Source organism: Microdochium trichocladiopsis, assembly GCF_020744255.1.
Source record: "Microdochium trichocladiopsis strain MPI-CAGE-CH-0230 chromosome Unknown B0I36scaffold_6, whole genome shotgun sequence".
NCBI lineage: Eukaryota > Fungi > Ascomycota > Sordariomycetes > Xylariales > Microdochiaceae > Microdochium > Microdochium trichocladiopsis.
The window spans coordinates 573,936-597,603 of record NW_025763549.1 but is presented as its reverse complement, the minus strand read 5'-3'; the positions used below and the strand labels follow the sequence as shown (position 1 = coordinate 597,603).

Genomic DNA, 23,668 nt, shown 5'->3' with positions numbered 1-23,668 from the left:
GGAGGTCAAGCACCCCGCATTATCTGATGCTTCATGCCGGTCGAGTCAGGGGGGCTTTACCCCGAATCCGCTGTCCCTTGGTTATCCCAAAAAGGACTGTTAGCGGGCACGCTATCTTACGGCCTGACAGCAAAGAAAAGCACACATACGGCAGCTTACCCGGTAAGGCAGTTCTGACTCAAACCTGGTCTGTTCAGGTGCTGAAGGTTTCTTCCACCCCAGCTTAGCGTTTGGCTGGGAACATGCGTGGCGAAAGCGTTCCGGCGTCGCGAGACTAAACGAAGTCCTTTACCTCACCATGAATCTGGATTGCTCCAGCCCCCACGGTGACGCGCACTCGTGCCAATTTGGGATTCACTTTCATCGAGATGCAATGATGCCAGATTCGTGTTTTGTTCAATAAATGGATTGAATTTCATTCCTCGTAAATCAAGCAGAAAAACGCCGGCTGGACTATTCTAGTTTCTCCAAGCCAAAATGGGTGACCTCTGGGACGCCTTTCCAAATCCTGGCAGCCCCTGTGCAAAAGTTGATTCCCAATCCCTGAACCATGCTGTGGTACTTTATTTTTAAATCTTGAACTCCTTAAACCTTCTGGCCAGCATCCTCGACCTGTGTGGCGCTGCCACCGGCACCCGCCTCGGCGGCCTTGCTCTCTGTGAACAGGTGCGGCTCAGTGGGGACGCCAAAGAGCTGGTCGACGTCCTCGAGGCTGAGCCCTTTAGTCTCTGGAACAAAAAACCAGACCCAGGGGATGGCGATGGTCATGAAGGCGGCGAAGAGGAAGTACGTGCCGTAGCTGATGTTTGTGATCATGTACGGGACGCTGCGGGCAATGACAAAGTTCATGATCCAGTGGATGGCGACGCAGACGGCGACGCAGCTGGAGCGGATGCGCAGGGGGAAGATCTCGGAGGCGTAGATCCAGGGGATGCCCGCCCAGGAGAAGCACCAGCCGATGGCGTAGATGTAGATCATGGCGACGGCGGCGTAGCCCCCCGAGTTGATCTGGGCGCCCGGGGTGGCGACCTTGACGTAGGCGCCGATGAACCACATGGCAAAGGCCATGACGGCGGAGCCGCACATGAGGGTGCGGGTGCGGCCGAAGCGGTCGACGACCCAGAGCATGGCGATGAGGATGGCGACGAAGCGGATGAGGCCGTAGATGCCCGTGGCGAAGAAGGAGACGTTGGTGCCCGTCAGGCCGAGCGACTTGAAGATGGCGGGCGAGTAGTAGTTGATGGCGTTGGAGCCGGCCATCTGCATAAATATGAACATGAGGGAGCCGGACAGGAGCCGCTTGCGGTTGCCGGGCTTGCCCATCTCGCGGAGCGTGTCAATGAAGCCGTGGCCCGAGTCGGTCTCGAGCTCGTGGTCGAGCTGGGAGAAGATGCCGTGGACCTCCTCGAGGAGGAAGGGGTGGTCGCGGGGGATGTTGCGGATGTTCTCGAGGACGCTGACGCAGGCCTCGCGGCCCTTGGCGCGGGCGAGCCAGCGAGGAGACTCGGGGAGGAAGATGAGGCCGACCATGAGCAGGCCACCGGGGATCAGCTGTACGGCAAACGAGATGATCCACTGGGTCGAGGTTGCAGGCAGGTTGATGCTGAGACCGTAGTTGATCCAGAAGCCAATCATGGTGCCCGCAGAAACGCCGACCTCGTAGACGCCGACCAACGTGCCGCGGATGTGTGGGGGAGCCGCCTCGGCAATGTAGAGGGGCACAATCATGGACGCCGCACCGACGCCGACGCCGCCAATGGCGCGGCCGGCGAGCATGAGGGCCGTGGAGCCGTGGGCGCCGGTCTGGATGGCGGAGCCGACATTGTAGAAGAGTGCAGTCATGAGAAGGGCGAAGCGGCGGCCCCATTTGTCCGAGACGGGGCTGATGGCGAGGGAGCCGACAATGCAGCCGGCCTGGAGCAGGGAGACGACGTTGGCGGCAAAGGCCGACTTCTCAGAGGTTGAGGCGTGCAGAGTGCCAAAGTCCTTCTGGAACGACTCGAGCTCGAGGGCGGTGCCGATAAAGCCCAGGTCGTAGCCAAACATGACGGCGCCCATGCTCGCCACGAGCGCCAGCATGTACACCCGCCAGTTGTAGACCTCCTTGGGGGCGGGGATGCCCATGTCGATGTTGAGCTTGGCGGCCTTCATTGCGGCGGCTTGGGACTGCGACTTTGAGGTGTGTCTGTATCTGTCTGATTTGGGGAGAGAGTGGGCCAAGGATCGGCCAAGAACGAGGCTGCAGTGCCAAGGGCGAAGAGGCAGCTGAGATGTGCAACAGAGGCAGCAACCGACGGATGTTGGGCGTTCTTGGGTGCTCTTGGGTGCTCTTGGAGGTGTCTTGGTAAAAGCTTGTCCTGCCCAGTTGAGAGAGTCTGAGAGGCTGCCAAGTGCTGGCCAAGCTGAATCCAAGACTGACGGCGCCGCCGCCCTGGTCTTTATGTCTTTTTTTCCCGCGTGTGCCATTCTAGGCGGCGGTCCCTTTCCCCAAATCCCCCACGGCGACCCCAAGCAGGCGCCGGCGTGCGCTCTGCGGGGACCCCACAGGGCAATCAATCGGCCCAGGGAGGCCAGCCCATGGCCCCACACGACTCGCGTGCCCGTGTGTGGGTTGCGCTGATGATGCCGGTGCCACAGGCTGGACCCCCCTGCCGCCCGTTCATTGGCCACATGCGGCCCAGACCCCCGGGTCCAGCCCACTCTGGCCTGCTCCCGTCCCGCGGGATCTCGCAGCTGACCACTGAGTGTGCTCGCTCAACGGTCGTCACTACACTTCCGCGGGATCTTCCCTTTTTTTCTCCCCTTCGAATGAGGTTGCCCGGCGTCTCCAGAGGGGGGGCCCCGTCAGGACTCCATGCAGTTCAAGCACGGCCCGACTAGACGCAGCCCACGGCCCACTGCAAAGCTCCTCCTCCTCTGAGCGCGAGGGGCCGAGTGCGCGTGATGACACTCGTCGCCGTGCCTCCCGTGTCCTTGCCCTGCCAGTCTCGCAGTAGAGCCGCTAGCCTAGCAAGCAGAGACACATGGGCCAGGCGCACATCGTAGAGGACTTGACTTAATCAGCCAGTGCAGGACGTCGCCTTATGACTCCCTTTCTGGGTTAGCTCGACCTCGATCTGGGGACAACCCATTCCCAAACGGCATCATAGCTCACTGAATAGCTTTGCTGGGTTGCAACTGATTATAGGCTGTCCACATTTCACAAATCATGAGAACTAGTACTGGCAGAGACATTGGTTGAAAACCGACAAAATCAATTGATATCATAACGCTCATGAATATGCCAAATGCCGTAATAAATCCCAAATATGCCCCTCGCAACTTTTACGCCTCGGCATAATACAGCACCTTGCCCTCAAAAATCCTCCGCGCCGTCCGCGAGACAGTGCACTTGTCCACAACGACCTCCTCGTCCACGCCCTTGCCGCCACCAAACGTCAATTGTGCCTCAATCTCAATCGTGCCCGTCGGGTGCTGCACAATAACCTGCCGCGCAACGGTCACCTTGCGTGGGGCCGCATCACTTCTGGGGCCGGCATCCTCCGCCTCGCCGTCTGACGAAGCACTGCTCATGCTCAGTGGTGTCTCGGGGAGCTGGGCCGCCGAGGACTTGGTCCCAGAACGGAGACGGGCAGTCACCGTACCGGGAATGCTGACTGACGCCGCAATACACACGGCACCAGTAATCTGGAGCGTCGGATGCGGCTTGCCCATGCTGAACGCCTGGATGTTGGCGTCAGAGGCCTGACCGTTCTGCTCATCCACCACAGGAGCAAGAGCCATGGCGACCTTGGGCGTGCCCCGCACCAGGGCCGCAGCCTCGACGGACTTGGCGAGGCCCATGCGTACAGCGCCAACTTTGCGGATGGCCTCGGCATATCTCATGAATTTCTCGGAGCCGGCGTTGAGCTCCCGCACGCCATCAGGCATGGTCCGGATGTCGACCAGGATAAATGGGTTGGCCACGTCGATAAGCGTCGCCTCGACCGAGAATGTTGCGCCGTCAGTGCTATCGGGGTCGTCGGCGGTAATGATCTCACGGCGCTGGCCTGTGGGGAAGAGCTTGTCCGTCATGCTGCCCGCCGGCTCGACGAAGCTGACCTTGATCTCGCTTCCGGAACCCTGCGCGCCTGCAATCTTGAAGTCGCCGTCTTCCTCCACGTCGCCAAACTCGTTGAGCTGGACCGTCTCGACGATGACGCGCTCGGTGTTTGTGTTAAGAATACGAACGTCCACCTAGAATGTCATTAGCAAGAAGCTATTTTGTGAAGGTGGGAGTTGCCAAAGCTAACCGTCGTTGCGCCCGGCTCCGCCTTGACCATGCCCTCCTGGACAGCAAACGGACCGACGCCAGAAGCCATGTTTCCACAGCTGCCACTCAGATCGATCGCTGCGGAGCCTACAGCAACCTGGACAAAGGTGTACTCGACATCGATGCCGGGCAGCTGGCTAACCCCTACCACTGCAACCTTGGATGTTGTCGAGGTGGCGCCACCAACGCCGTCAATCTGCCGCTTGTCACAGTCGGCAGAACCCATCGCGGCGAGCAGTTGAGGCGCCCAGTCTGCTGTGAACTCGGGGAGGTATTGCCGCTGAATGAAGAGGCCTCTGGAGGTACCGGCTCGCATGAGAACTGCCGGGAAGGCCTTCCGGACCCTCCTCGCGTTGTGGGATACTCCTACAGCCATATTGAAATCTGGAATTTGTGTCGTTGGGTTGTTGGGTTTTGGTACGGGTTGTCGTTATGTGTGTAAGTGGTAACGGGCCGACTTGGATGTGGATGTCGTTCAGGTTACACTGCCTATGCTTTCCCACCTACCAAAAAGAATCCTCACGCGACAGGAGGGGGCATGGTGCATAAATGGCCTGGCGACCGCCCTGGGAATTCTCGGCTCGGACGTATGACGTGCGGCGAAAGGCTTGCGAACTTGGGGAACTGAGAACAAGTCCCGTGGTGTTTTCGCGGCCCCCGTAAGTGGGCTTCCCGTGGGAGCTAGGGTACGCCGACGGATGCGCAAATTTGTGGAGCCCCGGGAGGGAAGCATGCCCCGCGGGATTGTGAGTCGGACCGGGATCCACTCCCCACCCACCGAGCTCAGTTGCTAAATGAGCCTCTGAGCCGCTACATCTCGCCCATGTAGAACACACCCGGATGTGAGAACTGGTCGAGGGCAGCTCCGTTGAAGCCGAACAAAGGATCGTCCTGTCCAAAAACGGCGTTATTCGGCGTCGCCGGCCAGCCGCCGTAGTTGCCATAATATGCTTGCTGGTTGTCCATGTTGTGTGCGACAAACTGCTGGTGTCCACTGGGCGTGCCGTAGGGCCCAGATGACATGTTGTTCATGCTCATGTCGCCGCCTCCTTGGTGATCAGAAGATGGTGTGTCCCCCGGCATCTGGTTGCGCCATTGCATAGGCTGTGCAAATTGGTAGTTGTCCGTTGTCCTGGTGTTGAAGCTCTGGATGATTTGGTCAATGTCCAAATTGCTGCCCGGCGCGGCGCCTGGGCTCGCATCGGTCTGCGGGGTGATTGGCGATTGTGATGTGACCGCTGCAGGTCTGCGACTCGCTCGCGGCGCCGTCATTCCCTCTGCAGGTTCTTTGATGCTGGCGTCACCAATCTCGGGGCGATGTCCTTCCGGGAGCGTCACGCCGAACCGGGTCATCAAGTTTTTGACAATCGCACTCGCGCGCTGGACCGCGGAATTGGTCTCGGAATTTTCCATAAAGACCGCCAGGCATGTCTCCAGGCTGGCATATGAACCAGAGTTGGCGTCGCGGGTGGCCGCAATGCGCACATGCACCGTGGCAGCCACGTAGGTTGCGTAGGAAATGAGGTAAGGGGCGCGCCTGACAGAGAACGCTTGGTGGTAGATGCGCACGAGGCGGACAATCTCGGAAGCCGCTGTCGCACACGACATGAACGCGTTCACCGAGGCAGTACGCATCGTGCTGAAAAGATGTCCGTCGGCTACGAAAGGTCGATGAAGGAGGATGAGTAGGACGTGGTACATGGCACTGTATAGACTGTTAGCCTTATTCACAGACTCAAAGACCCTTGGCATGAAAATTGTAGGGACCTTACTGAAGACTGAACACATGAGGTGGAGGCGCCTTTTCGGTATCGATGCTGTTGGTAAGGCTCAGATGGTCTGGTAGGGACTCTCGCCACTTGCTCAGCTTATCATGCATCTTCTCCTGCAAGTTTCGCAGATCCTGCGCCGGCTGATCGAAGCTGCGCTCTGCGTATATCGAGCTCAAAATATCGCTCATGATGATTGACAGCCGACACAACGCAGTGAATGTCGACACGCTGTACGCAGGAGAGCCTGGGTACGCGTCTGACTGAGCCGTGTAAGCAAAAGGCTTCCAGTACTCGAGTTCCTCGTATGAGTCCAGAAATTTGATGGGAACCAAGGTGTCTGATTCCTTCAAAGTGACAGGTCGTCCTTGATACAGGCTCTGGATCTTGTCGACAACTATTGCCCATGCATTAGTAAGGCTAGCTTGCCAACGTCCAAATCTTCTTCATGATCGGCGCTTCAAGGAGTCATGTGAACGGACGGGGTGAGCTTACCAAAGGCCCCCCAAAATACTCGCCGACGAATCTCAAGATCTTCATCGCTGCCTCGTCGGCTGCTTGTCAGTTCTGAAGCGTCCACGTGCATGCCTAGATCGATAATCATCCGAAAAGCGATTCCCGCATACAGCCACGCCGCACTCCGCTCATCGCCGAGCGCGAACAATGAATTGGTCATGATGAGCAGTGCCTGGATTGTGGTGATCTCACTGCGGTCGAGACACTGGCCGAGGAGCTCGCGGACACGTTCGCGAAACTTCCAGCCTGCAGTGCGAACATCTTTGGGATCCCGACGGACCTCAGTTCGGGGACTGAACTTTGACGCTCCAAAGTAGATGGCGTTGAGTAGCAGTTTCGAAAAGTATGGCCCAGCACATGCCATGTCGCGCATGAAGGCAGGACGATAGGTGACCAAGAAGGAGTGGTGTTGACGGTTCCTACACAAGCCTGTCAGCAACTTGTTGCCTTCCCGACGAACAGAGGTCCGGAGGCAGAGCGATAGGAACTTACCAATGCAAAGACAGCAAGTGCATTCCAAGCTCAGGGTCCAACCCATCAAAGTCGAGACGTCCCAGCCTGTAGTTGACCTCCTCGAGTTGTCCTTCAGCAACGTCAGCAGGAGCACAAGCCGTCTCAAGCTCCAATTTCACTACACTTACGCTGCTTTGTGGCGTCTGCCACAAGCCCCTTCTCGATCCAGTCATCAGGCATCACAGCTCTGGGCGCCCCAGCCGCAGCACGATCACCTCCCGTCTCCTCGAAAAGTGCACTCGTGCGGCCATGATAACTGGGTAAGCCGTTGACAGAGTCGACCATGCGGGAGACCCGGGGGTTGCCTGGCATGGCCGCCGGTTGTGGGGACTGATGTTCCGGGCCTGCAGAGCCGGCTACGTTGGATGAGGGGGGAGGCGAGTCGGTGGTTGCTGTGGTCGCGACTGGCGGCGTCGGAGTGGCAGGATCATCGTCATGTTTGGTGTTCTCCGCGTGGGGAGAGGCCGGCTCGGCGCTCTCGACGACATCACGGTGGTGCTTGGAGGCTCGCCGGGCCCGGGGCTCGGTCTCGCCGCCGGCGTGGATGGGCTCATAGACGCAATCCTTTCCATATACCTTGCAATTGGCGCAGACCGGCTCCTCCGCATTACATTTGATCTGGGGTATGGGAGACGTGACGTGTCAGACCGAGACTGTTTCCGTCTGGAGGCTTCCCCGCAAGTCGTGACGCCGTCATCGGCACCCTCCAGGGAGATAACGCGGGGAGGCAAAGGGTGGAACGCACCTTGCGGGTTCTGCAGAACCGGCACGCTCTCACGGCTCTCCGTTTGGCCTTGCTGGGCCGGGCGGGCGCCGCGGAGCCGCCGGGCGGCGTCGCCATGTCGTAATGCAGTTACGCACGGAGCCGAAGCTCTGGATATCTGGAGCTCTGACGGCAGATGGCCGGGGAGGAGCAGGACGGGAGGGCGCCGGCGGGAAGCCGCGGGAGGCAATGTGAAGAAAGCAGGCGCATAAAGAAGTTGCAAGGTTGATGAGTGCAAGGCCGGAGTGTGCGGACGGCGCACGCGTTCAGTCCTGCGAGGGCCGGAAGCAGGCAGGAGCAGTGCGTGTGGGTGCGGCTAGCGTCTCTCCACATACGCAACTTAGCACATGGCGCGCCTTCCGCGGGAAAGAATGCTAGCCAGATGGCGAGCCCCACCCTTCAGGTCACTGCAGCCAATCAGAGTACGCCTGCTCCCGCGGCTCAATCCGACGCCTTCTCAGGTCTCGATCTTCACCGGGAGTTTACGGGCTTAGTCATCTCACATCGCACTCTACGCGGCATCAACCTGCCATCTTCAAAACCACGCGGAGCCCCTATGCCAATTTTTGAGGCGTTCATGCAAATGGAGCCTCATTTTCCAGTATCAAGCATCGCGTATTGTCCACCATATTGTATGCCTGCATAGCTTCACCACCAGCAATCCATCATCAACCAACACATTGCAAAGATGAACGCTACTGTTGAGCCCGGCAGACTGTCCGTGCCCGCGGCCCAGGCCGAGGCCAAAGTCGCCAAGAAGCAGAGCACCAAACCGCACGTGTCGACAGCAGTCTCATTACTAGCAGGCGGCACAGCGGGAGCCGTGGAGGCCTTTGTCACAGTATGTGTTTCTTGGCGAGACAGATCACGAAATGTGGAGTGAACACGCGAGCTGACGATACATACAGTACCCGTTCGAGTTCGCCAAGACTCGTGGCCAGCTCATCAATACCGGCAAGAAGGTCACCAACCCGTTCTCCATCATCTCTTCGGTGGCGAAGCAGCAGGGCGTGGGCGCCATCTACACGGGATGCTCCACCCTGGCAGTGGTGAGTAACTGCACTGTGGACTCTATCGTCGTTGCGACGGACGGGGCATTTCTCAACGTCTAGCAGTATCAGCATATCTAACATTTCAACGTAGGGCGCCACCTTCAAAGCCAGTGTCAGATTCATGTCCTATGACGCCATCAAGAACGTCCTGTCTGACGACAAGGGCAAGCTGACCCCTGCGAGAGGTATCTTGGCTGGTATGGTCGCGGGTGCCGTGGAGAGTGTCGTGGCTGTCACGCCGACAGAACGTGTCAAGACCGCACTGTGAGTGTTGCCCCCAGCACAAGCCAGCCTGCCTGTAGTACAAAACAAAGACCAACCCACTGACAAACCATCCCAGCATCGACGACGCCCGCTCGCCCAACGGCAAGCGCTTCCGGGGCGGCTTCGACGCCATGCGCACCATCGTGCGCGAGTCGGGCCTGCCAGGCCTGTACCGCGGCTTGATCTCGTCCACGCTCAAGCAGTCCACCACCTCGGCGACCCGCATGGGCTCGTACAACATCCTCAAGAACCTCGCCGAGTCGTGGCAGCTGCCGCAGAACAGCGCCGTAACCTTCGCCACGGGCGCCGTGGCCGGCGTCATCACCGTGTACGTCACGCAGCCGTTCGACACGATCAAGACGCGGACGCAGAGCGCGGCGGGCGCGTCCACGACGGCCGCGTTCCGCACGGTGCTGCAGAACGACGGCATAAGGGGCTTCTGGGCCGGTAGCACGATGAGGCTAGGCCGGCTCGTGTTCAGCGGCGGCATCATCTTCACCGTGTATGAGAAGATTGCCGGCATCCTTACCGGGACTGGCATGTGAAAGGAGATCTTGGCAACGAGATGTGTCTTTTTCTGTTCTTGCATACAAAACGGGGTTCTTTTTTCTCTTGCTTCGGGGTTTCATATATACCTGGGTAGACTAGCGACATCTGAATTTTGGGTTGACATTTCATTCATCCGCATCTTTTTATGATTTGTGACAGGGAGAAACTGCCTGGGTTCTGTAATGGTCTTGGTTATTGCTACAAAGGGAAGCTTATAAGTGTCTTCTGGCTATATGCTTATTTCAGTGTGCGTGATTGATTCGTGTGTGCTTAGCATAATGGGCTGCGACTTTCGAGCATACCGACGACTAATTTGGCACACGTTAAACCGGCAGCATGTGCGAGGATGGAACCGGGGATACACAAGCTCTGACATGTGTAAACGACATTCGAAGATTCCATTCATCAGGAAAACTACAAGGCTCAGGCCAATTCATCAGCATCATATCTAATAGACCGAGAAGTATGTCGACAATGCCACCAAAACGCCTTGCCATGCTCCATCGAAATTCCAAGCGCAACCGTGCTCAACCATTCCATGCAAATAACGACCCCAGCCCCAAGCTTCCAGTCATATATAGTGGCCTTTCCCTACCATCCAAACGTCATTCACCCACGCCCCGCCATGCCGATAGTGCCATACTCCGCCGTGTCCTCACGTATCAGCCCCAGCCGCTCGCCGACATGCGTCGGTGCCGATCCCTGCTGCTGCTGCACCTCGCGCTCAAACTCCCTGCCCTTAAATACAACCCAGCCGGTCAGCAGCATCCCGCACAGCGTCCCGGCGACCGCCATGGCGATGTTGATGGGCGTCGGGTCCCCGTTGAGCGGGCCGTGGGTGAGCGCGTCGAGCGCGGACTGGGAAAAGTTGAAGAGGCCCGAGAGGCAGGTGATGGCGCCGTAGATGCGGCCGAAGGTGGCGAAGCCAAACACCTTGGTGGCGTAGTCCCTTTGTTTGGATACAGGAGTTAGTGTCTGAATTACTCGTTGCAGAGTAGAGAGAGAACAAGGGAAAATCAACAGGGTGAACTTACGAAACTGCAGAGTAGTATAGCGGCCGGAAGATGACAAACAAGACTACCGTGGCGTATCCGGCCCAGAGGTAGGGCAGGCAGTTCAGGATGCCGATGGCGCAGATGAACGCGGTCAGAGTGGCCGTGACCGACGCCATGCTGAAATGGTTGAGCAGCAGCCCGATGAACGGCGTCGTGGCGATCCCGCCGAGCGGCAGGGCAATGTCGAAAAAGTCATTGACGGCGTCGGCCTGCTCGTCCGACCGCAGCAGGAACAGGTACTGCGCCCTGACGGTGGCGATGAAGTAGTTCATCCGCAGCATCTGCAGGACCGTCAGGAGCAGGATGAAGAGGAACCACGGGGTGAGCATCTGCCGGTGCGCGGGCAGCCCGTGGAGCACGCCCCAGACGCCGCTGGCGACCTGCCGGTCCTCCTCCTTGACGGCGCGGTCCTCGCGCTCCTGCGCGTCGCCCACGAGGTCCTCGAGCTGGTCGAGCCGCGACTGCCTGCGCTCGCGGCGGGCGCTGCGGACGCGGGTGAGCTCGTTGTCCGACAGGTCCTGGTCGGACTCGTGGAGGTCGCGGGTCGCGTCTTGGTTCTTTTCTATCTTGAACTCGAGCTCGGACGTGGTGTGGTATGCGTGGCGGGGCATGAAGAGCCACTCGCTGATGAGGATGAACAGCGGCACGACGAGGTAGTAGGAAAAGAATCTTGCCGGGGTGAAGGCCCCGTCGGAAGCCTCCCACGCGAGTCGGTAGAAGAGGAAGACGGCAGCAGAGGCGTCAAAGGCGCCAGTGATGACGGCCACGATGAGCCCGGAGAATCGCGGGAACGCATCGGCGAGCTGGAAGCTCGGGACGAACACAAACGTGCCGCCGAGCGCGAGGAAGATGTTGCCAGCGATGTAGCCATCGAACTCGGGGATCCTGAAAGCGGTTGCGAGCAAGGTCGAGCCGGCAGCAAGCAGCACGGCGGACATGTAGTAACACACACGCCGCCCGTACCGGTCCAGAATTGATCCAGCGAGCAGAGACGACACGTTGGCAGTAATGGAGGCCGAGGTGAAGAAGAGGTTGAGGCGGAGGTCCTGCCTCGCACAGGGGACGTGATCCTCCGGCGGCACATGCTCGCCCGACTGCTCAGACACGTCACATAGGTCGCTATACACCCCTTCTGCTATCATGATGGGCTTGAAGGACGCAAAACCAAACACGATGCCCGCGGCCAGGACACAGGCGACAGTTGCAATGGCAACTTGGGCTAATGGTACATCATGGTCAGCACGTCCCCATGGCTGGAGGAGGTGACCAACACAACTCACCTGCTCTTGTGACAGCTGAGACCTTGTAGGCAGCCGTGTGCTGGGCCGGTTCGGCTGACTGGAGAGCCAAAGGTGCGTCAGGCGCCGGGACGGGATCATAGCTGAGAGTACGCCACAGAGGCTTGCTGTGGGAGTCGGCGTCGCCATCCTCACGGTCGACACCCTCGGTCGCGGTGACGTGCTGAGCCAACGACATGGCGGCGGGTGGGCCGAATGGAGAATTCCGACGGTGATCTGAGATCCGTCACAAGAGTTGCCGCTATGCTGGATAGGTACGATGAAGCCAAGTCATCGGCCTGAAAAGCACCATTACCATGATTGTGAATGGAAGCATTCGCTATTCAAGAAGAGGAAAACTCGGCATAGCCCGAGGAGGCTGGCCAGCAAATTGTGACTGTTTGGGAGTGATGGGGCTGGGGACAAGGGTATCCCCGGCTGCAGAACAAGGTAGAAACTTCCAACTACCGAGCCGTCGACAGCCTAACAAGTGCCCATGGCAAGAGACATCACGACAAGGGTTTCTGGCAGCAAAAGAGGTGCCTGAGCTCCCCGGGATTCGTGATATTTCTGTGTTTTTGAGTGTCTAGCAGCCCGCTCTGTCACGTATCATGTCGTATCGTGATCGCCGACGAGGTTGACACCGCCTGGCAACAGGTGGATCCCAGCAATCCGCTTGACGTCACAAACACGACACTCCCCCCCAAGGGCACGACAGACCGCGACGAGAAGCACGGCAATGCAAGGCATCCGGAATCTCAATCAGAAACGAGCACAGCATTCATTTGCTGTGTGGCCACCAGTTTGTCTTCCCAACCATTGACTAGACACCAGCAAGGCAAAAGGGTCAAGACATTCACCCAGCGCGCACCACCCGTCCACAACTCCAAACTTTGGCGGCCAAGGCGGGCTGTTCAGGCCGCTGTCGTCTCTTCTACTGGCTTGCCATCTCCAATGTCCTCGCAGCCCGTAACGAGCTGGCGATTGGCTGTTCCAGCAGCCCACCGCATGGCGAGGGTACGGGGCCCTCCAACCTTCATATCTGTGCGGGCACGTGAGAGAGAGTTTATCCGGAACAACCCGGCCTGTCTTGCTATTTTTTTTTCACAAAATCAAGAACTTGCTGAAACTCGACTGATGAGAAGAGTTCAGACTCCACAGGACTCGACGAAAGAACAAATATCTCACTCTATGATTCGACCAACTCGGGCGTCAGTCTTTTCTTGTCCCTCTTGTCCCTTTCCCATATCGTTCATGTCCTTTCGTCACATACGACATATAGTTGATGGATAGATCATAAAAGTCATGCTCACCGAGCCCTAGTCTGAGACCCGGGCCCGGAAGCGAGCATGGCATGCTTGAACACATAAGCCTCCAATCTCCCAGTGGCCTTGTCCCCTACGGCGCCGTGGCAAGCCACCTTGTCGCACTGAGGTTTGTCACCACAATTGGCATCAATGTTTTCTTTCCCCCCCTTGGCGTCACGTCGTCGAGGGGAGCTAGAAAGTCCACGTGCATGCTCTCGGTTTTCCAAGTTCCCCATGAAGCTAGACCTGTCGCACCGAGTCTCCTCCCACAAATCCCGTATTGCCTTTGGAGACCCCTCTTCGAAGAGAGCGGGCTCGCTGCTTGTGGGAAAGCGTGAGCGCCATGTGCTCAGCTGCGAAACGTGCAAGCACGCAAAGATCCCTCAGGGGGTATGTCCTCGTGCGCGGATAAGCGGCAGCAGCTGAGGAATGCTGACGAGGCTGGCTCGAGTCAGCTGCCCCTAGAGGGGAGAAGTCGTAAAATGCGCTGTCAAGGCAAGGTGTGGTTTTATCCACGGGCCTGTAAGCGATGAATGAAATGAGGAAGGGGCCGCCTATAGGCAGGAGGTCCCTGTGCGGTGAAAGGTGCCCTCTTTGAGCCCCCATCTCCGCGTGATGATCGTGACACAGAGCTAGAGCAGGTTCGTGTGCTGTAAATATGGTGTCCGGCCCGGAGCAAATAATACGCTTGGAGAGGCAGAAAATCCGCTGCTCTCCCGCGCGAGAACGGCCGGGTCCGATTGGCCGCTGCCTTGTTTCGGTCGGGGGACGGTCCGCCGCACCAATGAGCGGCCCCGGACGGTTCTGGAGAGCTCCTAGCGGCTCCACCGGTGGTCCGACTTGGTTTGTTCCGCTCTACTAGCGGGAGCAGCCATCCATCATCCATGCCACCAGAGAACAATAGCTTCACACAATGTAAAGGCCCGGCTATGTCGGTCCTGGTTCGACAGAACGCCAGCGCCGGGTGCCACCCAGCGACGTGAGCAACCCTCCATCGTCTGGGACTGACGGCAATCATCACGATGCTTCTACCAAACCCCCGATCGAGGAAGCATGATCAAGGCCACCGAGTACGAATATGCGGGCACGTGGGGTGCCCTGCTCCGTCACGACAGCCGCAACAATGCAGCGTGCAGCAGCAGGTTCGCACTTGGAGTACTTCGCGGTAGTGATTGGTGCCTGGTAACGACACAGTGTCGCCGACTCGTGGCACGTATGTCTGCTCGGAGCAGGCTCTAAGCGAGCTAGGCCACTACCATCTTCGCCCACAATGCATTGCGACTGGAACACGTTCTCGAATATGGTTAAGCGATTGAAGCACGAGCAAAGACCCAAAGCAACCTTCAATAAACATGTGGCAACGATCGCGGCAAACAATATGAGGGCTGCGCATCGCAGCAGAGTAATATCGAGGTGTTGGGCAGGCAGCAACGGAGCGAACTCAAGATGATTATGATTACAGCGACCGACCTGCCACCCTGCAGGGCCAGGTCCAGACCGCTCCGTGGCGATACGCCGGAGTGGCAACATTGAAGGCGGGAGCGGCTGGGGCCGGCAGGCGCATGAGGCACAAGAGGGGGAAGGGGGAACCGAGTTTCAGTGGTGCAGAATGTCAAGTACCAGGGAGCGAATAGGGACCAGACGGAGGGCAGCCGCATGGAATTGTCCAGCCAACCACCGAGTTGTGCAAGTGTGAGACGGAAGAAGCCGATGGCACAAGGACTTTTGCCGATGGAGAGGTTCGTGACAACGGCGAATCCCGGTGTCCCGAGGGCTGCAGGGGTTACAGACTTTGAGGATGGGAATCTGGGCGGGTGGCGAAGCCAAGAGCTGGACAAGGCTGAACAAGTCTGACGGGTGGCAAATGGACGAGCAAGAAGAGTCTTGCAGACGGCTGGCTAATAATTACTGTTTGCTGCTGGTTTCGCTGGTGCTGGCTGACAAGGAGGATGAGGCTGAGGCCAGCCTTGTGTGCGGGTAGCTGTGGCTGAACGCGGTCGAGTGAGAGGCGCTCGATGGTGAGGACAGAGACGAGTCACGGCGATCGGGACCTCAGCCTGCTTTTTGTACTGTGGGCGAGAGGCGTGGGCCCCGCAACTGTGGCGAGACCCTTGGCTTCCAAACCGGCGATGCCCTCAGATGCGCCCGTCACGCAGCATCGCAAATCTGCTCGGAAGCACCGATTTCCCCATACCGTACCCATGCTATCGCAAAATGGCAATCCTGCCGCCCTCGGCTGCGTCTTATTTCGAGATCGGCACGCTCGCAGCTCGAGAGGCGACAATTCTGCGCGCGGCTCTTCAGGGTCCTGGCCCACCTGTCTACCGAGGCTCGTCGTGGTTTGCTCCCCTTGAACAGCGGACAGCATCCCGGCCGCCCGGCTTCTAGGCCTTGGGTCCGTTCCACTGTGTGCTGGGCTCGAGCCGTGGCCGACACATCGACACATCTCGCCGGGCAGGCAGGGCCTCGAGCATCGCGATGACCTGCTGGGCAGCGTGGTCCCCATCGCGCACCCGGCGGTGATCGTGATGCATGCTGTTGGGGAGTCCTGTGACGTGAGACTTGTGCCTGGTGTACGTGTGTTGCTGGTGGCATCGAGATTGGAGTGGCATGTTCCGCAGGGGGTGGATGGAGGGTGCTGGTGATGGAGGCAGGTGCGCCCGGCCTGCTAAAACCCCCCGTCATTGGACAGAGCTGCCGGCGCGGCGTCCGACGGCTTGCCTTGGTGTGCAGATAGCAGAGGCCTGCCGAAGGCGGCCTAGGGCTTGCCAAAGAGGGTCTCGTGCTGCCCAGTCAGGTTTAGGGGCCCAGCCCATGGACCCTGGATTTTGCTGATTCGCAACTCATCTCTCGATCTCGAGAAACCCCCCACCGGCCGCAAGATCGAGCCACCCTGCCCGCCCACACAGCACGCCTGCTTGCCGTGCAAAACCCCGTCTCGGCCGCTGCGCTCGCCCGGTCTGCCACCATGGGCTCGCTCAAACAAAGGCATCTGCCGTCTCGTTTCGGATTCCTCCATCTTCACGAATTTCCCATCAGCCGATCATCCATCTCACCCCAACCAACCCGTCACATACATCTGCAACCTCAGCCTCCACAATCCTGGGCCGCACCCACCCACCAACATTCGCACGACAACACCACGACGACACGGCGACGACGACAACTCGTCCAATTCAGCCCAGCGAGACAGATTCCTCACCACCACCATCACCGCCACCATAGCCAGCATCTTCCGACGCCGAGACATCCCGGTCGGCGACAACAACAACGCTCGACTCAGTGCTCCGAAGCCGTAGCTTGCAGCCCGGTGGTGAGAGTACAGCCATTTCTATCGGGCAAGCAACTCCCGCTATGCAACGGAGCGATCCGTCGGCCTCAGAGACCCCTCCAGCTTCAAAACCCGTCGGCAGCAGCACCCATGGTTCCACCACCACAATGTCCCATCTACCACACGCTGCGGCATCGCCCGGCCCGAATGTCCCTCCTCAATCCAGCGTGACTTACCATCGCAACCCCCGACGCACGAGCCCCGAGAACTCCGTCACCCTCCGCCATCACAGACTCGCCCAGGAGGCGTCGAGACTGCACCAGCAAGGCAGCCGGCGGCCACCAATCCCACCCGTCATCCCCGCCGTCAAGGTCTCCCAGCCCAAGTCCCCTCGCAGGGGGTCCTCTGGCGAGAGCAATGCCACCGGCCTCAGTGATCCTCGCAAGTGGTTCGACGGGGCCAACACGAACCGGTCGGGAGTAGTCGACACATCTGCCATGGACGTAGACCCGCCATTCTTCCAGCGCGAGACCGACTCGTCAAACGAGGACCTAAGCAATGGCCGCCTCGTCCCGTCGCAGAGCCCCGCTTACCGTTTTGTGCAGAACCGCCCGAACACGCTCCGTGCGGGCTTCACGCAGAGCAGCAGCGCCGACGACTACCGCAGTGTCATTGACGACTTGACGATTGAGAACAAGCGGTTGAGGGAGGAGCTCAAGCGGTACAAGCAGATAGGCCCGGACGCTCTCCGGCGAGAAAAGCTTTTCGAGGTCAAGGTCCACGGACTGCCAAGCCAAAAGAGGCGAGAGCTCGAAGCCACGCTGCGCGACTTTACGCAAAGCCTCGACGGCTCCAGCATCGGCACCCCGAAACGGAGCAAGAAGAGCTCCGGCAAATCAAAGCATGTATCATCCGGAGTTTCCAAGCACCCTTCTTCGTCGTCCGGGTCCAACACTCGACCGGTTGACTCGGCCTACGCGTCCATGTCTGGTCCCAGCTCGACTGGCCTGTCCGGGGCGAAAATGGACTCTGGGCCTGGCGCACTACGACGCTCCAACCAGAAGATTGAGAACTACCTGCGTGATATCCCAGAGGGCCTTTGGCCACGGGCCAATGTTTTGACAGAGAAGGATAAGAAGAAGCTTGTTGTGCGGAGGCTGGAGCAACTCTTCACTGGACAGATGGCGCGACCTGAGGAACAGGGCAATCGCGTCATGATCCCCCCCATAAACGAGGATGTCGAAATGACAAACTCTGTACCGTCTCTTGAAGAGCTGGATCCGGGTCTGCAGCAGCAGCAGCGACAACAGCAACAACAACAACAACAGCAGCGGCAACCACAGGAGCCGAACGAGCCGTCTCGAGAAGCGCAGATTCGGCCGCACAAGGCTCACACCAAGGACGGCAACTCGAGAGACGAGAGTTCTGCGACCCACTCTCGCTCACGCGAAGATCTGACCGAGTCTCGAGACACCGGCAACGGCAGTGGCAGTGGTAGTGGCAGCGGAAGACATAGTGGCGGCAACAGCAACTCTCCGCAGGATGAAACAGCCAGCGAGCAGCGGCCGACCCGGCCTAGGGACCTGGACCCCGACCGGCGACAGGTTCCATCAGAGAACATGGAGTACATCCGCCATCTCGGCATCAAGGCCCCCGAGTCCCAAACGAGGTATTCTTCACATGATGTGTCGCCCGACGCCGACGGCTGGGTCTATCTCAACCTGCTGTGCAATCTTGCCCAGCTGCATATTTTCAACGTCGCACCCGACTTTGTGCGCAGCGCCGTGTCCGAGAAGAGCACCAAGTTCCAGCTGTCTCCAGACGGCCGCAAGATCCGCTGGCGCGGTGGCGACGAAGGCACGCGCTTCACCAGCGAGGGAAGCGGGTCCGCATCGCAGCGGACCCAATCGAGCGATGACACGGACGGCTCCAACAATGAGGCGGCTCAGCACAAGGCCTCCAAGGCGGGCCCCTCCACCAAGGGTGACGTCACCCAGCTCAAGACCTCCAACTTTCGACCACAGACCACCGATTCCGATCCATCGGACAGCTTTCACTACAAGCCCCTTTTTGTGCATCACAACACGTCATCCTCGGAAGAGCCCCAGTCCAACGGTGATGAGTCGGGCTCATCTGCTGATCCCCAAGAGGACAGCAATGCTGGCGGGTACTCGCGCTGGGGTCAGTCTGGCGGCGTCTCTGGTGCACAGTCCCAGCGCAAGCGACGTCGCGATGGTGCCATCATTTACTACCAGGGAGCTCCTTTCTGCACAGACTTGTCGGGCGACTATGGCGCAGTGTCCCCTGACACCTACGGGGCGACCACCTCGTCTGGTCTCCGGCGGGCGCGCGGTTCCACAACCATGAGTGATCGGCCGCTCATCAGCCGGTCCCCTTCTGGCTCGTCACTGCCATTCAGGCCCCTCAGCGAGGGTACCCCGGGCTATGCTAGCATGGCCATGGACAGCGCCAGTGACGTCCCTGACCTGACCGGCGGCGAGACGGACAGTGACACGTCATGCGAGGCAAACCTCGAGTGGTCACAGGATGATCAGCCCCAGCGCCTGCACAAGATTGCCCTCGAGGCCAGCGGTCTCTCTGGTGTCTATCCCGAGGATCACTTCCTGCTGGCTGTCTCGACGCGGCGGATGAAGGATGTGGCCGAGACAGACGATCTCCAGTCTGAAGACGACAGCGAAGGGGAGCACGACCGCAAGCGCGCAAGGCTACGCAAGCGGGACACGCCAGACTCCGTCACGCAACGGCTGGCCAGTATGACGACCAGCTCGCCGATTCCCGTCCTCACTGCCACCTTTGGGATGGGCCGGATCGAGATTGAATACATCGGGACCAAGTACCACAAGTTGAGCCCGGTACCGCTCCCCCCACCCAGCTTCTACTTCCCGGCCGCCGATGATTCAGACGACGACATGGACACCGAGACAACGAGCGAGCTCATCAGCCGCCGCGTGACCGAGGCCGCCTACCCGGAGGATGGCGAGCTCAGCGGCAACGACGAGGAGGACGAGGACTCGGTGGCCGAGGCCGACTACGACGCCAGCGGCAGCATCTCGCCCGACGACGTCGAAATGATGCCTACAGTGACGGAGCTCGGTATGCCGGATCCCAGCCGAATCCGCACAGGCCCGGCATTATCTGGGAGCTCGGTCGCTACGGCCGGTGGTGCCGTTAGCGGCGCCAGCTCCTTGGAAGAGCTTTGAAGGAAATCTGGCATTATGCCCGTGCATCATGCAGGGTGTTTGTGCCTTTGCAGCATTTTGCGGCCGAGGGTTTGAGCCCCACGGCAGCGACATAATTTGTTCCCCCTCTCGGGGCTTGTTCAGCGATTTGGCCGCAGGCTCTTGTTTGAGCTGGATGGATGTGTGGATATTATGAGCCTGGCGTCCAGCGGATATACCTCTGATTTTTCGTTTGATTCTTTGGGTGGAAAAAGCGTGATTGAGCGATCACCCAAAGATCGGTTTCGCGACACTTTCAAAATTGAAATTGAAGACGGAATTTTTATTTTTCAACGCCAACCTTTTGAATGTTGTGCGCTGTGCATGGATCTGTGATGGGCATTGGCATGCCTTTTGTGACCCAAGTGTGTAATTCGCTTCAGCCTACTGCGCACATCCGTTCCCTGCAGGGCTGCGGTCCCTGCGTGCCAACGAGCACAAGGAGGGCTTGAGAGATCCGTTCTGAATTTTATGGGTGTCTACCCTGTACGGAGTCTCCCCAATACACAAACCTCGGCCCTGGGCCGAATGGCAAGCAGTTGGGGGGCCTCTGGCCTCCGCATAAAAAGGTGAAGAGGACCAGAATACTATGTATCCGAAGTTTTTATTAGGGGTCGAGAGAAGTACGTAGGGTCCACATTAACTGCCGCCATGCCGTCCAGGATTCCCCGCGATGGGCGGCAGTGGCAGCGGGGCAGGGGTGTTCAGCCAGACGGGGTAATTTAGCGTAGAATACACAGGGCAGGGTTCCCCACCCATCCCCAGGTGCCGAGGCTCCAACATAACGGGTGGGTATATGGAGGGTTGTGGGCTTTTATTATCACTATCAGAGAGTGTGAAATGGATTGCACTTGAAGATTTGCCCGTTTAGCTCTGGTGGTGCCTCCACAAAGGACAATCTGTTACTCGGCCGCATATGTGCAGAGATAGAGAGGGGAACAGAGGGAGCACCAGTGCACGGTACGACTTAAAACCAGCAAGCCGCCCTCTAATTATATGCTTACGCGACACGAGACATACCACCGAGGATCAGTCCAAGAAACCAACACCCCTCTTTCGCTCTTTCAGGAACCACCACCAACGACGACGACGACGATAGGGGAGAACCGCAATAGCTATGACCATGGCTGAGCAACATGTGCGCCGCCAGCCAGGGACTGCTTTTAGCACCCAGCAAGGCCACCACCACCAGTCACGGCCACAGCGAGAGTCCAATACCCCAAAACGACCACGACGGCGACGCCCAGTCCGCATCGCCAACTGCTCCGGCGCGACACCCGACCCGGGCCAGATCATGCTGACCCAGGCAACTGCGCACCGGCTGCCCCCTTTCGGCACCCAGCATCATGGCAGCGGCAGTGACACTGCCTCTCCTCATTCTTATCCCCCTCCCCCACTTACTCCTGCTTCCATTGGCACACCCCAATCTGGACAAGGACTGCCAGTGGACGTGATTACGGGCGACTACCTCGCCGAGGCCAACCTCGCCGAGAACGCAGAGGCCTTCCGCGCAGGCAGGCACCCCGGGTGGGTTGCGTCCGCGCTCACGGGGATAGAGCTGACCCTGGGCGCGGTGTTTGCGAGGCAGGGGCGGCTCAAGATCATTGTGAACGGCGGGGGCTTGAACCCGAGGGGCCTGGCGCTGCGGGTGCAGGAGCTGGTGGACCAGGAGGTCGCGGCAAGGGGAGAAAGAGGAGAAAGGGGAGAAGGAGGAGGAGTAGGAGGTGACTATGTGGTCAAGGTGGCTTACGTGGATGGGGATGATTTGCTGGCGGATGTGGATGGGATCTTGCGAGGTAGGCCTGGGGAGGAGGAGGAGCGGGCGAGAATGCTCCATCTTGATGACGGGAACGAGCAGGTTTGCCTCACCAAGGATGCAGAGGACTTGTTCGGCTCCAACGAGGAAGACGATACAGATGGCGTAAAGAGTGACACACGAGCAGCAGGCCATGGGAAAGTAACCGACCAGACCGAGACTAAGAAGAAGACCAAGAAGAAAGAGATCGTCGCGGCAAACGCCTACCTCGGCTGCCGGGCCATCCGCACCGGGCTCGAGCTCGGGGCCGACATCATCATCTGTGGGCGCGTTGCCGACGCCTCGCCCGTCATGGCCGCGGCCCAGTGGTGGCACGGCTGGGAGGACAGCGCATACGACGAGCTCGCCGGCGCCCTGGTCGCGGGCCACTTGATCGAATGCTCGACCTACGGCACGGGGGCCAACTTTGCGGGCTTTGACGACCTGATGGCGATGCCTGCTGCTGCTGCTGCTTCTGGGCCGGACGGACAACCACGAGCAGCAGGCCCAGAACGACTCTGGGACCTCGGCTGCCCGATTGCAGAGATTGACAGCACGGGCGAGTGCGTCATCACCAAGCACGAGTCCCTGAACGGGTTCGTCACCGAGGAGGTGGTCAAGTGCCAGCTGCTGTACGAGCTGCAGGGCAACATCTACCTCAACAGCGACGTCAAGGCGGACCTGCACGCCATCACAGTCCAGCAGGTCGGCCCCAACCGAGTCCACGTCCGCGGCGCGCAGGGTCACCCGCCCCCGCCGACGACCAAGCTCGCCGTCTTCTACAAGGCCGGCTGGCAAGGGGAGATGACGGTCAACGGCAATGGCTACGCCGTCGACGAGAAGTACGCGCTCCAGGAGCTCCAGGTGCGCAGGCAGCTCGCGGCGTGGGGGAAGCTGGACTGCCTCGACGTCCTCGAGTTCCAGCGCGTCGGGGTGCCCGCGCGGAATCCCCGGACCCAGCTCGCCGGCACGACGGCGCTGCGCATCTTTGCCCAGGCGTCTGATGATGATGGTGATGGCGGCGGCGGCGGGCCGGACTCGGTGCGCGCGGTGGTCGCGGCGTGGAGCCACGTCTTTATGCAGCACTTCCCGGGGATGCACTGCTCGCTGGATCTGAGGCTGATGGCGGTGGCGGTGCCGTTCCTGGGGTATTTTCCTGCCGTGGTGGAGCAAAGCAGGATCGCAGAGGCTGTGAATTTGCTGGGTGGAAAAGGAGGCGAAGTGGTCAAGAGGGTCGTGGTTGGGCCGCCGAAGGTGACGGAGAGGTTGGTACCGAGGCTCAGCTACGATACCATGAAGCCGTGCGAGTTGGGCATCTTTGGGCCAACAGAGACGGTTCCCTTGGGCGACATATTGCTGGCAAGGTCTGGCGACAAGGGCGCGAATGTCAATGTTGGCTTCACGCCCCGAGCCCGTCTCAGCAAGGACCCAGAAGTGTGGGAGTGGATGCAGAGTTACCTCACGACTGCAAGGATGAAGGAGATGATGGGCGACGACTGGAAGGACGAGTACCATGTCGAGAGGGTCGAGTTTGCAGACATCCGTGCCGTGCACTATGTAGTGTATGACGCCCTCGGCAGAGGCGTCAGCAGCTCCGCGAGGCTCGACAGTCTGGGCAAAGGGTTTGCCGAGTGGCTGCGGGCGGTCCATGCTCCGGTGCCGATAAAGTTCTTGAAACCGCGCCTCTGGGAGAGAAGCAGGCTGTAGTTTACGCTTCTTCGGGGCGGTCCCCATGGTTAAGAGTAGCTTGTTGGTCGCGAGCACGGCTGCCATCGCTATTTTGACGCCCAAACCTTGCAATCAAACTTTTTCAAAAAGTGCTGAGCTACTCCGAGCAGCTAGATTTCACTGGGAACTTTTGTGACACGTCGTATTGGCGCAGACCGCGCCAATCGCTAAGAAACTTGGGAGCCACTTCTGAGTGTGCGGAATTGGGGGTTCTGTTCGGGAATACATTTCCTCCCATGAAGAGGCACCAAGGGGCAC

General features: G+C 59.3%; 8 protein-coding genes across 8 annotated transcripts; 3 read left to right on the top strand and 5 right to left on the bottom strand.

The window, feature by feature from the left end:
* Nucleotides 1-390: 390 nt before the first annotated feature.
* Nucleotides 391-2,386, bottom strand: B0I36DRAFT_324779 (general substrate transporter). The gene has a single exon (XM_046154158.1). The coding sequence runs from the start codon at nucleotides 2,149-2,151 to the stop codon at nucleotides 586-588; it is 1,566 nt and encodes a 521-aa protein (XP_046011248.1). The 5' UTR covers nucleotides 2,152-2,386; the 3' UTR covers nucleotides 391-585.
* Nucleotides 2,387-3,244: 858 nt separating this feature from the next.
* B0I36DRAFT_127140 (PrpF protein-domain-containing protein) lies at nucleotides 3,245-4,905 on the bottom strand. Its single transcript, XM_046148145.1, has 2 exons — nucleotides 4,293-4,905; nucleotides 3,245-4,236 (listed from the first exon to the last, which is right to left on the bottom strand). Exons 1-2 carry the CDS (start codon nucleotides 4,686-4,688, stop codon nucleotides 3,325-3,327), a joined length of 1,308 nt encoding a protein of 435 aa, XP_046011247.1. The 5' UTR covers nucleotides 4,689-4,905; the 3' UTR covers nucleotides 3,245-3,324.
* A 730-nt stretch (nucleotides 4,906-5,635) lies between these two features.
* On the bottom strand, nucleotides 5,636-7,951 carry B0I36DRAFT_244085 (fungal-specific transcription factor domain-containing protein; the record flags this gene model as incomplete). Its single annotated transcript, XM_046150028.1, has 6 exons — nucleotides 5,636-6,017; nucleotides 6,085-6,478; nucleotides 6,577-7,016; nucleotides 7,090-7,180; nucleotides 7,239-7,728; nucleotides 7,856-7,951. Coding segments are annotated over 6 exons (1,893 nt in total), but the record flags the coding sequence as incomplete, so codon positions are not given.
* Nucleotides 7,952-8,561: 610 nt separating this feature from the next.
* Nucleotides 8,562-9,734, top strand: B0I36DRAFT_374637 (mitochondrial carrier domain-containing protein; the record flags this gene model as incomplete). Its single annotated transcript, XM_046160296.1, has 4 exons — nucleotides 8,562-8,714; nucleotides 8,782-8,922; nucleotides 9,017-9,189; nucleotides 9,266-9,734. The coding sequence occupies 4 exons, from the start codon at nucleotides 8,562-8,564 to the stop codon at nucleotides 9,732-9,734; spliced, it is 936 nt and encodes a 311-aa protein (XP_046011245.1).
* A 534-nt stretch (nucleotides 9,735-10,268) lies between these two features.
* Nucleotides 10,269-12,528, bottom strand: B0I36DRAFT_127126 (major facilitator superfamily domain-containing protein). Its single transcript, XM_046148144.1, has 3 exons — nucleotides 12,074-12,528; nucleotides 10,773-12,012; nucleotides 10,269-10,687 (listed from the first exon to the last, which is right to left on the bottom strand). Exons 1-3 carry the CDS (start codon nucleotides 12,267-12,269, stop codon nucleotides 10,348-10,350), a joined length of 1,776 nt encoding a protein of 591 aa, XP_046011244.1. The 5' UTR covers nucleotides 12,270-12,528; the 3' UTR covers nucleotides 10,269-10,347.
* A 1,790-nt stretch (nucleotides 12,529-14,318) lies between these two features.
* B0I36DRAFT_127118 (uncharacterized protein) lies at nucleotides 14,319-15,149 on the bottom strand. The gene has a single exon (XM_046148143.1). It carries the CDS (start codon nucleotides 14,905-14,907, stop codon nucleotides 14,395-14,397), a length of 513 nt encoding a protein of 170 aa, XP_046011243.1. The 5' UTR covers nucleotides 14,908-15,149; the 3' UTR covers nucleotides 14,319-14,394.
* Nucleotides 15,150-16,369: 1,220 nt separating this feature from the next.
* Nucleotides 16,370-20,181, top strand: B0I36DRAFT_324773 (frequency clock protein). Its single transcript, XM_046154157.1, has one exon. It carries the CDS (start codon nucleotides 16,732-16,734, stop codon nucleotides 19,867-19,869), a length of 3,138 nt encoding a protein of 1,045 aa, XP_046011242.1. The 5' UTR covers nucleotides 16,370-16,731; the 3' UTR covers nucleotides 19,870-20,181.
* An 842-nt stretch (nucleotides 20,182-21,023) lies between these two features.
* B0I36DRAFT_422788 (uncharacterized protein) lies at nucleotides 21,024-23,475 on the top strand (the record flags this gene model as incomplete). Its single annotated transcript, XM_046162220.1, has 5 exons — nucleotides 21,024-21,078; nucleotides 21,135-21,245; nucleotides 21,333-21,559; nucleotides 21,629-21,808; nucleotides 21,881-23,475. The coding sequence occupies 5 exons, from the start codon at nucleotides 21,024-21,026 to the stop codon at nucleotides 23,387-23,389; spliced, it is 2,082 nt and encodes a 693-aa protein (XP_046011241.1). The 3' UTR covers nucleotides 23,390-23,475.
* Nucleotides 23,476-23,668: the final 193 nt, after the last annotated feature.